This window comes from Miniopterus schreibersii (assembly GCF_964146895.1).
Source record: "Miniopterus schreibersii genome assembly, chromosome: 16".
Classification (NCBI taxonomy): Eukaryota; Metazoa; Chordata; class Mammalia; order Chiroptera; family Miniopteridae; genus Miniopterus; species Miniopterus schreibersii.
The window spans coordinates 3,628,872-3,645,123 of NC_138116.1; the positions used below are offsets into that span (position 1 = coordinate 3,628,872).

Below are 16,252 nucleotides of genomic sequence, written 5' to 3' on the forward strand. Positions count from 1 at the left end.
CTTGAAGGAGATGCTCCCCGGACCCCCCAGCTGCCTTGGTTTGGTGGCAGGGGAAGGGAAGTGGTTCGGGTGTGCAGAAGACTTCCTCCTTCGGAGTTGCGCCGCAATTCACCGGCTCTGGCACCGAGCGGGTTACTGCGGCTCGGGGGCGGAGCCGCGCGGGTGCCACCTGCTGCGGGGCGGCCTGGCGCACGCGCCCTGGCCTCTAGGAGGTCTACCTGCGGCGGCGGGGCGGCGGAGGGGCGCCTGCGCTCTGGGCCTTTTCCGCTGCGGGAAGTCTCGCGGGGGCGGGGCGGGGCGGGGAAGTTCTCGCGCGACCCGGACGAGGAGCGGAAGCGGGGCGGCTGTGCTGCTTCAGCGACCGGGCGGCGGCGGCTGTGGCGGCGACCAGGGAGGTTGTGGTGGTGACAGCGGCGGAAATAGGCGCTGCCCTGCCGGAGCAGCTGCGGGGTCGGCGGCCACTCGCACCGCTGTGGAGGGGCCGGCCGGGTGCGGAGCGGAGCAGCTGCGCCACGGTGAGTGGGGCCGACGGCGGCGCTGCCCCGGTGCCTCTTCCCACCCCGCTCCGTAGCGGGAGTCGGCCTGCAGGGACCCGGCCCAGCCTACCGAGGCCCCCGGGCCTGGGGGTCGGGGCGGCCAGGCCCAGGGCGGGAGCGGAGCCCCCGGGGCTCCGGGCTCCACGTTTCCTCTTTTGGGGCGCTTCCTTCCTGGGGACTGTCCTTTCCCGGCCCTTGGCTCGGGACGGAGCCCCGGACCCTGGAGCAAAAGGCGGGAGGCTCCTAATTAAATTTCACGCCTTCTTCAGGAGGGTTTGCGCAGAAGGAGCCTGGGAGAAGCTCGAGAGCACGGGCTACTCATTCCGTGAGTCAGTCTGACTTGGCCCGGAGGCGGGGGATTCGCTGCGGGCTGTAAATGTGGTGATGGATGCCCCCTCGACCTGCGCGGTCACCACGTCACCATCTCCTGGCGTCTTTGGGCCGAATGTCGGGAGGGAGCCCACCAACCCCATTAATACCGTGAGTTTGAATGTTTGCTGCCAGAGCCAGTCGAGATGCCTTTACTTCTGTGCGCCGCCGCACCCCCCCCGCCCCCGCCGCTTTGTGAACTACAATCTGAAAAATATTTGTCAAGAAAAATAAGCAGCAGTGGTTGAGTGGTTGGAATGCTCCGAGGAAAGGTTTCAGAAGTGCGCGAGGAGAGGGTGTTTTTCATTGGTAACGCTCTCCATATATGATTCTAAGCCGGATGAGCTACAGCTTGTTGGGGGAGTTGTTCCAGGCCGGCTTCAGAGGCTGTGAAAGTACAATTTGCAGACGAGCTGAACCGAGTGCTCTCGAGGTCTCTCGGTCCCGTCGACTCTCAGAAAAGAGCTGCGAAGACACACGAGAGAAATGAGCATCAGTCTCCTTGGCTGTCCTGTCCCTTTTTCACTTTGTACTTCTCCCGTTGTTGCCTTTCCTTTCTGTCTACTTCTCTCTGTTCTTCTCTCTGCGGGCACTAAATGCTTACTCGTGTGATGCAAGTCACTTGCTCCCCCTCCCCCCACCTTTTTTCTAACCTACTTCCCCTTCTTTTTTACTGTCCCCCCTCTGGCCTACTTTTTCGAGGTTTCTGCCCCTTGCTCAGTTCGTCTTCTCCCTCCTGTACGGGTTCCGTGTTCTCTGCGGAGGAGATACCCTCGCGCTTGCTTCTATCCTTCGCTTTGAAGCGTCCTCTGTGTTCCTTCCGTCAGCCAGAAGGGTTGCTAGAGAGCCGTGCGGGACGCGAGTTCTCCCCCTGGGAGCTGGGAGGCTCGCAGGATTGAGTTCATCCCTGAGCAGTCAATACTGCCAGTAGGTCACGAGCACAGCTTGCTTGTCTCGCTTGAGTTTTAGTTGTTTTCTTCATTTTCAGGTCATGCTTTTTGTAAAAGCTGCTTACGCTCTGCTCCCCGTGTCTATTGCGTTAGTAAGGAAGATCCGGCCGGTCTGGGGCTGTATGACCTCTCTGGCTTTTAGTGGGGGTAGTTGAGGTAGAAAAGGAAAACCAACCATAGACCTACCTGCATTGCCGTAGAATCAAGATAACGTGAAACATTTAAGGGAATAGAATTTATTTAGAACTTTGATCAGTCAGAGCTTGCCCATTGTAATAGTACTAATTTTTTTTTAAACCAGGCGTTTAAAATTTTTAAATTTATTTTAAAATTATAGTTGACGCACAGTGTTATATTAGTTTCACGTGTACTTTACCAGACTTTTAAAAATCCGGCTTCTTTTCCCACATGTGTTAGAATCAACCTTTTTTGTTAATGTTGGATTTTTTAAATTTTTTTTTGACAGAAAGAAAAAACTTTGTTCTGCTCCCCTTTCCCTTGTTTAAAATTTTCTGAATTCCAAAATAAAAAGAAGTTAATGCTTTTAATAGGCTTTCTTTGATACTAAAAGCAAGCATTTAAATGCTTGAGGCTGTTCGCTTCCTCAGCAAGTGTATTCAGATGTGAGGGATTACTGGGTTTTAAGTACTACTGGTTGGTGGTACTTAGAGATTTTTCTCAGCAATTCCTGTTACTGTGTTGCATGTTGTGCAGCAGCAGTTCTAATTGTTACCTATAGCAGAAGAGTAATAGATTTTGGAGAAATGCTGTCATACAGAATAGAGACCCATCATGCTCTCCTGAGAGAAATTAGTAGTTACTTGCTTAATTCAATACTTTCTGGCACTATTGAATGACCATTGAGAGTCTTTGGTTTTGTCAAAGTTGACTTTTTCCCAGTTGTGCCAAGTGAATATGCATGATTTTTACTTTATGCAAAGACATTGTAGTGCATTATCTGGAACTCGGAGTTTAAAATCTGGTTAAGGCACCCTTATAGTAGTACAGCAGTGATTCTTAAAATGTAGCAGGCATGAGAGTTACCTGTGAGTCTTATATAAAATTAGGTTCTGGTCCTAAGGCCACTACATTGCAGAACTCCAGAAGGCACCCCATAGTGAATCAGTTTCTGATGCAGCTGGTCCGAGGACCAAAACTGTTGTTACAGAGTACGGCCGTAAAATAATTAGACTGGAATGTGGCTTTAAATTACTCAACTTTTTAATTATACTTTTCTGTGTCTACAGAATAAATATTTAAAGCCTAATAGAATAAGTGACTATAGATGTGATTAGTTTTTATATGTATAAATATTTGAGCTTTGTTAGGACTGTGATGTGGAGCAATTTAATTTTAAAGTTTTTACTTAATAGGACTGTTAATTTGCCTATCAGAGAGTCTGTATGTAGATAGAAGTTCTAGATTTACTGTGAAAACGTGGACTGATATTTCAAAAGGGACTGGTGATGCTAGTTAACACCTCTTAGCGCTTTATGCCAGAGACTCTGCTACAGCCTTTGCTGTATCTTTTAGTAATCAAAATGGCCTTATGAGGTAGATGCTGTTATTTCCATTTTCCAGCTGAGGATACTTGCCTTCTTAAAATTCACTGCTTGGGATGGGCTGCGGAGGTGTGTGCTGGAAACAGTTTAGACATACTCTCATTAGGCTTCAGTGCTGAGTGTACTCCCAACCCATTTTCTTGGGAAATGAACAGCAACATCTCTATTGAAATGATTATACATTGTGTTCATTCTCAGATTTCTTCCTTTTAGTAATTAGTGTTGTGTATCTGATAGAATTTCTTTCTGTCTTTAATACAACACACCCTTTAGAATTCCTTTGGCCTGTGTGCTCTTTTCTGTGGATAGCCAGCCTACTAAGCTAACATCTTCAGGTTTTCTTCATGAGACTCTCTTTGGCACAGAAGTATTGGTTATATTTGGGTTTCATGTCTATCAAACTGTATCTCATAAAGCAGTAGTCACTTAAAACATGATTTTCATGTGTTAGTCTGTTTAAACTTTTTCTAGGAAATCTGTGCTAGATGAGTTGAGTAACAGCAGAAAAACAAGTGTTGAAAACTGTCTTGGTTTTTATGCTGTGGCTGCTCAGTTACACTGCAGCTGTCTGAAATCCTGAATAACAGGCGTTTATACTCTGTTACTACATAGTACCTCGACAGTGACAGTGCTCTGGGTTTCTGTCTGAAACTCCCCTTTTTTTAGATCTGTCCAGTTACTATTCAAGTTCCTATCATTGATACATAGTCCTAACACTTAGACCTGGAGACCCATTAAAGTAAGTGGTCAGGTCTGTGGAAAATACTGATAGGCATGTAGCAGAGATTTTGGAGCATGTGAACAGTTAAAAGTAGCAAAAAAGGAAAGGCAGTTATTAATGCTGGAAAAAATGGAAGGATTGTCCTAGAAAGGAAGGTTGGTTGTAATACGTTGTTTAAATCACCCATGAACAATGTTTCATGTTGTAATATTACTGCTTAAACCAGAATATGTGATATTACTGAGATACTGGGCAAGGGGAAGTTGGCAGGGTGGAACAGGTAGGGCCTCATCTTTCAGGTGACAGATGATGGCTGGAATAAACTAGGAACAACAGAAGCACGTTATTTAGAAATATTTAAGTGAATACAAGGAGAAAGCTAAAAACAATTGAGAGTGATTGCTTGTGGGTGTTGGGGTAGGGAGCTCCTCTTTTTCATAAAGTTTTTAATATTCTGGCTTCTTAAGTTATATACATGAATTATTTGATAAATAAACTACAGAGGGTATAAGTAAAGGGTTTTTGAGGACATGCAGAAATAAATACTGAGACTAATCTTTGTATTTTTTTATATTTGATAGAATGCTTTCTTTACTTTCCTCTCTTTGGGCCGGCGCCACATAGGATATCCTATGTCTGGCCTGATAGAATAAAGGTTGGTTTGGTTTATGAGTTTACCTGCAGTAGAATATTTGGCTTTTAGAATTTGACTGAAGGACTTTTTATTACCAGGTGATTTCTTTTCCCCTTGGTAATACTCATTTCCTTCTAATCTTAACATTCCCCTCTGGTTTACTGCTTAGTCCCTTTGCAGCTATGCTTGATTAATGCCCCACTTGTTAACTTTAGAACAAAAGGATAAGAACCACTTGTGCCCTTCAAAGGAGTTCTCCGCTAGGTGGTTATTATCCCAGAAGAGTGTCACTATAAATAATCTGTCCCCGTTCTGCCAGTGTTCATGGTGTGTGCTGCTTTTATTTAGCCCGTATGAAAACAGTGATGGACGAAACAAGGATGGGGCTTTATTTTCCTTCAGTTCTGCCGAGGCCTAGGCTGTATCCCACATTCAGGGTGGGAGACTCTGCTATGGCAGTGATTGTCCGTGGTGCCCACAGTTCCCCATCACCTGGGATACGACCAGAGGGTTGTTACAGACTCTTCACCTGCACAATGCAGTTTGCATCAGTTTAGTTAATACTCCTCTGGCTCCGAGCAAAGCAGCTGTTCTCAGGTAACAGAGACTTCTGTTCGACTTTCTGGCACCATCTCCCTGCACTTTCTTTCCCCAGACACAATATCTGGCAGCTCATTCTGTAAAAGGGATTCCTTTCAAGTGTAGATTAGGTCATCAGCTTTGCTCCTTAGGCTAGTTAGAAATAACGTGGAGGCTGCTTCTGGAATACTGAACTTTGGATATCTATTTCAAGGGCTGTTGGGAACCCCAAAGTCTTGGGAATCTTCAGGGAAGAGGGGGCCTTATTTCAAGAGCAGCAAAAGATCCACCAGCAAAAGGCTGAACTGGACCTCCTTCTCTGGTGTCCTGTGCCCAGAGTAGTAAATTGAATAAAAAAGTAGATCTTGTGTTCACTTTGTGCCGCTTTCCTTGGAGCAGACTAAGGTTTAGTTTCTGAGAACAGTTAGAAGCAGCCCAGGACCAAAGCCTGCATTGCTTGCTTTTGACTGTGGGTAGGGAACCCAGCATTTTCAGAAAAGCAGTAAAGGTTAGCAGAGGGAAAGGAGGGAGATAGGCCTCTTTAACTGAGGAGAGGAGAGTGCCATCTCCACGGGGAGGTCTTCTTTCAGTGGGCTGCATTTCGTTCTGGAGAAGAGCATAAGGGGTGAGGGAGGAAAGGTGGAGACCGAACAGGACTCCAGCCGGTTCCTGCACACCAAGCGGGAAGGAAGAGGAAGTGTGTTCTGGAATAGCTCGAGCAGCTGCCACCATTGGCCGGCGGGGCTGTCAGTCGCCTGGGCCTGAGGCTGAAAAAAGGAAGGAGATCTGGGTTCTTGCTTGGAAGGGAGGGAGGAGGGTTGAGCCAGCCGAGCCAGGGGGCGTGGGGGCTGGGACAGCAGGCCGATTGGCAGGGCGGGGCTGCCTTCGATCCTAGCCACTTCTCTCAATCATCCGTCTTCTGATTCAGGGTGGCATTGTGTGTCCCGGAGTGCAGGAGCCAGTCCCAGAAGAGAGGCGAGGCTGAGCCCAGAGCGCTGGGTTGCTTCAGCAGGGAAGTCTCCCTTCCCCCTGCTTCGGGCTGCTGAGCACTGAGCAGCGCTCAGAATGGAAGCCATCGCCAAATATGACTTCAAAGCCACTGCAGACGACGAGCTGAGCTTCAAAAGAGGGGACATCCTCAAGGTAAGTGTTGCTTCCAAGCAAATGCTGAGATGGCCTCTCCTTGTACTCTCCTACCTTCTTTGGCCTGATAACGCACAAAGAAGCTGTGCTCCTTTTTTCATTGCCCACTTTTAACATTTACCATCGTGTGAGATGTGGATAGCTGAGATGGACGCTGAGTAGAATATTAAATATGACTTAAGAGGGTGGTGTGTGTGATGTATGGTCTTTAACTGCCTTTGTGTGAATGCCTCGAGTATTTCTTTTTGCTTGTTGATGTTGGTACTATTTCAAGTAAAGTCAAAGCAATACGACTGTCGTAAGGAAGTAGGTCGATTTACCTTGGAGAGTTTTATTAAAAAATTAGAGGATGTTTTGAAAGACCTAAACTTGAAGTATTTATGTAAAAGCACTCAGTCTTGTTTTATAGTCAAGAGATTTTTGCCTTCTGGAATGTGATCCTAGTTGGTTAGAAATTAATTTTCCTTAGTTTAGAGAGGTAGTTAGAAATACATGCCAAAACTCATTAAAGAACTCAGTGTATTTCTATTCTTTTTGAAAATTAATGGAGTTCTAAATAATAAGGTTCAGTTTGCTGTTGTGCAAGTCAGATTTTGATATTCTTAGAAGAAACTTGAGGAGCAGTTACCCCATATTAAACTCTAATTGCACAAAAGAAACCTGCTGACAGTTTAGAAAAAAAATAAGCTTCTTTCTAGTTTGCAGCTAATTTTGAGCCCCACTATTTACAGGAGGATTCACTTTCCACCTGGCACATGTTAATTATGTTGTTTACCTAGTTGACTCGAGCAGCTTGCCCTTTTGGATATATAATTTATTTTTTACAAGGGTGGGTGTTATCTAATAGTGTCAACTCTAAGTGAGGAAAACTTGAATTTTAGTGTTTGCATACTCACCATGTCTCAGGTTTTGACATTTTTTCTCTGAGCCTTAGTCTGATTGCTGGAATTTGCTACCGTTTGTTGAGTATCCCTGAATGAAATGAGAATTTTATAAAGAGGAAGAAAGTGGAAATGTAGAAATATGGTCCTTTTTAAAAGGACTAGTTCTTTTGTTTGTTTCTTTAAGTTATGGAGAGTTACTGTTTTGTTCTCATTGCCAGAGGCATAGAGTTCTCTGAAGTTACTGCACAGTAGTTTAATGTTGGGTGTGTAGGTTGTACTTCAGAAAAGGAGATCTTGAAGAGCTCTTTAAGGAGAAGGAAGCTCTGAGGTCTATTTAGAGGTGTTATTGTGATGCCAGGCTTTTTGAGGATATTCTCAAAGTCAGCACCAAATTGCCAGAAAGCAAACAGACCAGCTATATAGGTTTTAGAGTGACATATGTCTTCTGGTTCTGTTTTCTTAGAGAGCTAGAAACCAGAGCAATTGTAACTTAGACTGCTAAATTACTCTATCATTGGTGTACAGAGGAGGTACTTTGATGTTTTCATAGGTGATTACTATTTTCAGCAGGTAACCCACTAGTGATATCATAAGATTGGCTACTTAAGTACTCACATTTGTAGCCTGTACGAAAACGCTTTGGAGCCACGTTTTGGGTTTTTATTAAATCCAAACTGATTTTTCTATTACGCTTACCCAAGAAACTTGAACAAAACCTGCTGGTTCATTTTTTTCTCTTAAGTTTATCCCATTGCATATTTAGTACTAAAGCAACAAAGTAAAACAAAGTGAGGGATTTGAGAATAATTTTAAAGAATTTTTAGACAAGAACTTCTCATGTTTACTAGCACCGAAGTTTTTCCTAGACCGTGAACATTTTATAAGTTCTCCAACTTAAATTGGTAACCTCTTGAACAAGTATAAAACCCTTCTCTCTCCACCCTATAATTAGAGAAGGTGATACTGTTTAACATTCCTCCAGAAAATATCATGATGGGAGAGAAAGGTAATCAGTGTGCTCCCATTTACTCTCAGATTTTCTCTGGGGAGAGAAAAGTACGTATATTTGGTTCTTTCCAATTTGGTAGATAACTGGCATATGAAGTCATAATGCCATTATTGCTTTTGAATGGTGGCCATTAGCTGTTTGTTAGTAATCTTGTGGCTTTACTCCAAAAAAAAAAAAAAGATGATACAGTAGTTGCCCTTTGTCTCCTAATTCTGTGAAACAGCTGAGTGTGAAGAGGAGGGCCGTGAGGGACATGGCTTTGTGTTAAGAGCTGTTAGTAAAAAAACAAAAACAAAGGCAGTGTTTTCTTCGATTATTCAGGGAGTAACTGGCTTCATTTGAGTGGCTCTGATTTGATTTGATAACTCTTAGGATCTTAGTTGTGAGCCACAACCTGTTTAGAAGTGGCTAAAATAGCACTGACTAGTTTAACTTGATTCAAATAGGGGTATAGTTGCCTCTCTTGACAAAGGAGGCATCTGCATGTTGGTGTGAATACCTTTTGTTTGGGTATAATGAAATAGAAAGGGGCTTACTGTCTGCTTCTGACTAGACTTTGGAAGGATTACATCCTTTTATGTCTTGGAGTTCCTAGTTAACTTTTGGTTAATGTTGACTCCTGTCATCCAGCAGACCACTTCCTTACTTTCCATCTACACACTGACTTGATCTGCCTTGAGAAAACTAAATACATTTTACTGGAAGCCTAAAATAGAACTGAATGCTTCAATATATCTGTCTTTGTTACTTTCCCTCTTATGAAAGCTTGTGTTTTTCTTGAGGAGGGCACTGGGGCATAGAAATGGGAGGAATTGCTCTTTTGTTGCAGGTTTCAGGCCTTGCATGGCTGAGCTAAACCTAAATTTCCCCACCATTGTGGGGCGGGCTTGACACAGTCCCAGGAGTTCTCCGCTGACAGGGCCTTTGAATATGAGAGCACATAAACGTCTGAGCTCACCTAAAAGCTGCACCTGCCACTTAGAGGCTTATGTACACACACTTTAAACAGTGCTGCATAGGAATTAAGAACATTTTGAGCTCTCAAACCTGTGCTCATTCCATTCTAGAGTCAGCTTCTTGTTTTCCTTCAAGGCATACCTTTGACTCTAGAAGAGAGCCATCAGTGGACCATCTAAGTGTCTTCTACTCTGTCCCGCCCTAACTACCTATACTGGCTTCACAAGCTGCCTTAGAACTAGGTCTTGGTTCACACTCAGATCTTTGAAGTCGTCTCTATCTCAGCACTGATGTCCCTGTTTCACTGTCTCCTTTACTGAGCATCTCCTTGAGTCACATCCTGGGATAACTTGCTTTGAGAGTTGGGGAAGAAATAGATGTACTTTCTCCCTTCAGGTACTCTAAAATCAAATAAGAGAAGTGAGATTAATATCTGAAACAGCACATGGCAGTATGTAAAGTTAGAGGATTTTTAGAACAGGAAAACACCTTGTACAATCTATTAATTTAGACTTATTATTTTACAGATGAGGAAACGGTGGCCCAGATCACAAACTTAGTACTTCATAGTGCACTGGTGTTTAATGGGTTGCTGAAGTTGTGTTATACCCTGCAACTGCCAGAGGAATTGGGAAGGGAAGAGATGGGTAAGAGCTGAAGCCAGAGAAAACTGTGAGGAGGAAGAGTCACTTGACCTGGACCCTGGGGGATGAATAGGGTGGGGCTCGGTGAGAACAGCGGGGTGGGGTGGGGGGTATACTTGTGTTTGAGAGAGGAATGCTGGAATAAGGCTGTAGACCATGATGGACACAGTAGAAAATAAGGTAGAATTAGAGTCAGATAAGAAAAACTCAGGAGTTCTATTTTGTCTGTAAGAAGCCTCTGAAGGTTTTTAGTTGCTGACGAAAGAAAAGTGTTCTGTGTGTATAATGGGTATCGGGGAGGTAAGCCTGGGGTCCCAGTCTGGAAGGTTGCAGTACCAGGTTGTGAGAGATGAGTGCCTGCATAGGTGTTCCTGCTGTCTGGGGCCTTTGAGTAAGCCACCTGTGTAACAGAAAAGAGTGCCCATTGAGGATGCTTCTGAGAAATAGGGTTTGATTGGTTCCAGTTTCACAACAGCTGGATTTTGGTACACAAGTCCATTTCAGGTGTTTGAATTTACCAAACTTAAAAAAATAAGAGGTTGGGCTGTTTCTTTTTTCTTCACTATTTTTTAAGTCCTGGTATCCGTATGCTTTTATAGAAGCATTTCTTTGTTGATAAGAATTCTTACCAATCTTATTGACTAAGCCCAGAATGTTGTATTTACTCTTTTGAGAATGAGTTCTCTTATAGCAGGTAATTTGTTTGCCTTTCATTCTATTCATTTATCCCCCCGTCATCTGGATGGACTATTTCCAAATAGGTGCTAAGAATGAATGAACTTTCTGTTCCCATACAAGACTTCTTTTGGGAGGATGGCTAAAGACCAGTCATCCCTGTTTGGAGAAAGAAGTGAGGAAATGCAATGTTCCTTTGGGGTCTTTCAAGTTTCACCTCTGTGAGCCATAGTAGCTGAAGTCATTATTGAACAGCTACCATTTATGGAGCATTTCCTATATGCCATGAAGTTACACGTTATTTCTAATTTGGGGCACTAGAAGGTTGGTGTTATTAGTCCCATCTTATGACTGCAGAAACAGGCTCAGAAATCAAGTAACTTGCTCTGGTTCACACATCTGTTAAGTGGCAGAGTTGGGGTTTGAGCTCAGGTCTGGCTGCGATTCTCCCTCTAGAGTGTGGTAATGCCCCTCTTAACTGTCATGAGTAAACCGGAAATGTAAGGTATCTGCAGCCCTGCTTTGCTCACTTTCCAGGCAATGGCAACAGCTTCTACTGAGTGACTTATCAGACATCCTATCTAAAAGTAAGTTGACTTCAGTGGTGAAAGAAATGAAAAAATAAAAGATGGTAAAGATTGACCCTTACCCTCTGTTGGCCAGGGTAGAGAAATGGGTATTGTCACCTCCTTCCAGTGGAGATTTGCACCAATAAAATCTTTCTGAATGGTGGCTTGGTGATATGTATCAGAACATAAAATGACCCGGCAATTCCACTTTTAAGAATTCTAAAAAAAAAATTCTTAAGTTTAAAAAAATGTAGACATAAGGATGTTTATTTCTACCATTGGTGGAAGGAAATGCATACCTTTTGAAATGTCTCAACAATCAGACACCTTGGATAAGTTTTTGATTGTCTCTAACCTTGGAAAAGGCATCTTCAAAACTGAAAATGCCACTTGGAGCAACAGACAAGGAAAAGGGGGGAGAAGAATGTAGCCAATCTGCTTCTGTCTCTGGCTAGACAGCCAGGAACGTGAGGGCTGAATATGAATTCCTTATCCCTAATGGCAAGGCTAATTCACGTTTACATGGTGCTTTAGCGCTTCCAGGTGCTTTCACCTCATGTTTTGGGGTTTTTCCTCCTGAGAAATGTACTTCTTATCACAATTATTACATTGGCTTTCTGGTATGAGTCCTAAATGAATTAGGTGTGAATAAGTTGGTTTCCACATATTATAAAGTACATGCTGTACACCTGAAACTACTATAATATCTAATGTAAACTGTAATTGAAAAATTAAATTAAATTAAAAAGTTAAGGGCAATAGTGTGCTCAGAGTCCCTAACTAAGTAGTTAATAAAAGTGATTTCCTTCCTCTTGATGTTCCAGATCTGCAGAGTTAAGGACCTTAAGTGTGGGCTTTTCTGCTTTTCCTAGCCATCCCTCACTCTGTTTCCTGAGGGGAGACTCTGCCCCTGGTGCCCTTGTGGGGTTGGAAGTCTTTAAGTCAGCTCTTAATCTTTGCTTTTGTTCAGGGTATTAAGTGAAATAAGTCAGTCAGAGAAAAACAAATACCATATAATTTCACTTATATGTGGAATCTAATGAACAAAATAAACAAGCGAAATAAAAGCATATAGACGCGAGAACAGACTGACAGCTGTCAGAGCAGAGTGGGGCTGGAGGGCAGGGTGAAATAGGTGAAGGGATTAAGCAAAGAAAAACACCTCATAGACACAGATAACACTATGGTGATTATCAGAGGTAAGGGGGGATGTGGGGGGCAGAATTGTACACTTGAAATCTATATAATTTCATTGACCAATGTAACCCCAATAAGTTCAATAAAAAAATACTTATGGGTAGAAAAGAAATTTCTTCAATTAAATGATAAAATATGATCTTTTGTAAGATGCATTTCATAGCTGTTAAAATGTGTAAAAAAGAGCATTTTCCAATCTATGGAATAACCATACTGGGGGGAAAAACTCCTAAGTAGCCAATCGTTAGGAGGCTACATAAACAGATTATGGTATTTTAAAGTGAAATAAATCTGTAGTGATGTAAATCTGTATCAACACAGAATAATATCTACACTTGTACAGAGAAGTGTTAAATGGACCCTCTTAAAAAGTAGCCATGTAACTAGTATATAGAGTGCTTTAGTATGTCCTTATACTAAGCTAAGTATTTTACTTGCGTTCCCTTTTAGTCCTCACAATAATCTTATAATGCAATTTGGACCTTCTAACTGTAGGCTTCACAGAGAACAAGAAAGGAGTATATCTTTTCAGTGAGGATATTGATCATTTGTTGCATGTCTTCTTTGCGTCATTATTTTCATAGATATGTATGGTTTGAAACGGATTGCTAGGGGGAAAGAATATATTTATAGCATTCTATTAGCAATATTTCCATTTTACTTTACGTTTAAAATTACTTCAACATATGTTAGTAGGGAAAAAAATAGGAAACTCAGAATCCTGCATTAACCTTTCACTCCAGTATTTTTGCTATTTCAGATCTCATCTAGGCTTTATTATTATTTTTATAATGCTGTAATTGTAGTGGACTTAAAATACAACATATGTTACCATTTTCCATATTAGTTTTACTAATTATTTTTAATAGTTTAATATTTTAAAATATTTTTAAAGTTAATGATCTATAATTGACTTAACCAGTTCTCTGTTGCTCGATATTTAGCTTGTTGCTATTGATGATTTAGTTCGTAATCTCAAAGGAGGCTCTTAATGCATGTTGCTCTGCTGTCCAAGAGGACTGAGCAGATTACCTGCTTGAGATCAAGTTAAATGAGGATGGCCCATAAACCATAGCGAGAATACACAGTAATAGCACAGCTAGTATTTGCTTCATTCTCTAACCTCCTTTAGCACTGAGTATTCTTTTACAGTTTGGCTGTGTTTTATAGGACCACGAAACCTAATTTGAACCGATTAAACCTCTTTACTCAGCATCTAAGGTCCTTGACAACAGTACATGTTTTTTTCTGAGGCACGTTTTATTTTGTGCTATTCCTTCAGGTGATTAATTTGCTTATATAGCTGTGTCAGGTTAAGTTAATAGTAATTTTGATAGCTGGGAAATTGGGTGTGTATTCATAGATGTAGAATTCAGTTTTACCTCTTTGGCTAAATGAATCCCTTTTAGAGGGAGATCATCCTAACTCATGTTTGGAAAAAGATGGGAAGACAGACAAACCGGGTTTTATTTAGTTGATGCTGCAAATGTTTAGCTTTAGAGCCAAGAGGTCTGGTGAGAGCTTTTGAGAAAAAGGTAGAGCGACTTACTGAAACATCCTCACCTGACATGTACTGCAGAAATAAAGAAAACTGTCACGTTGGTGACGGTTTTCTCTGGATATTGGGATTATGGTGAACTTACACTTTCTACAGCATGCATTTCTGTCACTGGTGTTTTTACAAGCATATATTAATTTTGTAATCAGAAAAGTGAAAAAAACAAAAACACTACAGTAGTTTTCCAGATGCCAGTTTATAAGTGAACAAACATCTTAAGTCCTATTTTGCTTTCTTACAAGGAAAAAAAATATCACTGTGTATAGTTGCATGGAGCAAATTTGTTTTATGTTGAAACTCTTGGTGCAGGAGGCACCAGCGTCCTCCACATCGTCTAGGGCTATTACATAGGCTTTAAGTAGAATATATAATATATGACAATAAATTAGAAACATGCTCAAACCCTTTCCTTATGAACAAACAGATTAGCCCTAAAACTTGTCAAGGTGCCCAGACATCTAGTCATATTTAGCTTCTCTTTCTCCTACACTAGATATGAAAGTAATGTTATATGCTTTCTTATGTATTTTTTTTTAATATGTCTTTATTTATTTTAGAGTGAGAGGGAGGGGGGGAGAGAGAGGGAGAGAGAGAGAGACATCAGTTGGTTGTCTCCTATACGGTCCGACCAGGGACCAAGCCTGCAACCTGGGCCTGTGCCCTGACTGGAGATTGAACCAGTGACCGTTTGGTGCACGGGATGACGCTCAGCCAACTGAGCCACACTGGCCAGGGCTGTATTTAATTTTGATTGAGGTCAGTTTCCAAACTGGATTAAAATTACTAATGTGACCAAATAGTAGTTTTTCGGAGGTTTAATTATCCGTTTCTCCATCCTTGTCTTTGTCCATATTTAGCTCTAGTCAAGCTTACATTCTATTATTTATCAACTTCTATAAAATGTTTGGCTTTGAAAAGTAAGATTAAGAGGCAGAATAAAGATTTGAAGTTATTAGTGGGTTTTAATTATCTATTATGCATTTAAAAAATCAAGGGTCTTCATTTTACTCTTCTTAAACATTTATTATAATTATTTAATAGAAACGTGTAAAAGAAAGGTCATACTCCCTCCTGTCACCCAGATAACTTTTTAAAAATTAAGTAATCAAAAATCGTTAAAAAATGGTCCAGCCAGCATGGCTCAGCAATTGAACATCGACATATGATCCAGGAGATCTCGGTTCAACTCCTGGTCAGGGCACATGTCCCGGTTATGGGCTTGACCCCCAATGAGGGACATTCAGGAGAGAGTGCCAATCAATTACACTCTCTCATCATTGATGTTTCTCTCTTTCTCCCTCTCCCTTCCTCTCTCTGAAATCAATACAGACTTTTTTTTTTAAGTGTTAAAAAATGTAAAAGGCAAACTCTCTCGCCAGAAAAAATCACCGCCATTTTTCTGTAACCTTTCAGAAAAAACATTTAGTGAATATAGCCATAGTTACTTTTAGTATACTTTCTGGGAACAGTGAGAAACACATTGAAACCATATTACAAATTTTAATAATGAAAGTAAGCAGGTACTTCAGCTTTGGAAGGAAGGATGGATGGAGTTTCTGTACTGAACCTCTTCAGAGAGCAATAGCTCAAAAGGATTTCGCTGCCACGCTAGCAGAGAAGATCATAATGATTAAGACTTTCTCAAAGTTACCTGTTAAAGCTGAGTGAGAGAGTAGATCTTGAGCCTGAAATTGATGTGAATTTTCTAAAAGTTGTGCTAATATTGCCCACATCGGATAGCCAGATGAATGGCCTCACATAGTGCTGGAAGTGGAAACTAGTTAGCCCTCCTGGTTTTTCCTTGAGATTAACATTATTAGTTTCCTAAATTTCGGTTACTTGTGTAGAAAGAACCAATACTTTTATGTTTTCATTAACTTGGAAATTCATATTCTGTGTTCAGAAGCCCTTTATCTGTCTTCTTTGACCACCTACCACTATAACTTCGCCCACCTGAATAGCTGTTGCCCTTAAGGACTGTAGAAGTAATTTTCAAATTTAGCTATTAGTTTGTTGGTATTGTATATTAAAGTGGAAGATTTCTGTATGTTTTTTCCCTCACTCCACTCCTTTTTTATTAGATATTAAAGGCCTCACAAAAATGATGTGCTTCTCATCTACAGACTTTCAAGTAACCTGATGGAAAATTATCCTTGTATTACCTTTCTTTTATATGTAAAAGAATAGCAACAATAGTTCAATTGAAATGAACTATAGTACAAATTTCCTTTTAATACAGGTATTTATAGCTATAAATTTCCTTAT

At 41.6% G+C, this 16,252-nt stretch overlaps 1 protein-coding gene across 1 annotated transcript in view; it reads left to right on the forward strand.

The window, feature by feature from the left end:
• Nucleotides 1-200: 200 nt before the first annotated feature.
• GRB2 (growth factor receptor bound protein 2) overlaps nucleotides 201-16,252 on the forward strand; it is a 59,503-nt gene continuing 43,451 nt past the window's right edge. Inside the window, exons 1-2 of the mRNA XM_081162770.1 lie at nucleotides 201-515; nucleotides 6,280-6,494. Coding sequence (XP_081018896.1) covers nucleotides 6,417-6,494 — 78 coding nt within the window. The 5' untranslated portion in view covers nucleotides 201-515; nucleotides 6,280-6,416. The remainder of the gene's footprint in view (nucleotides 516-6,279; nucleotides 6,495-16,252) is intronic.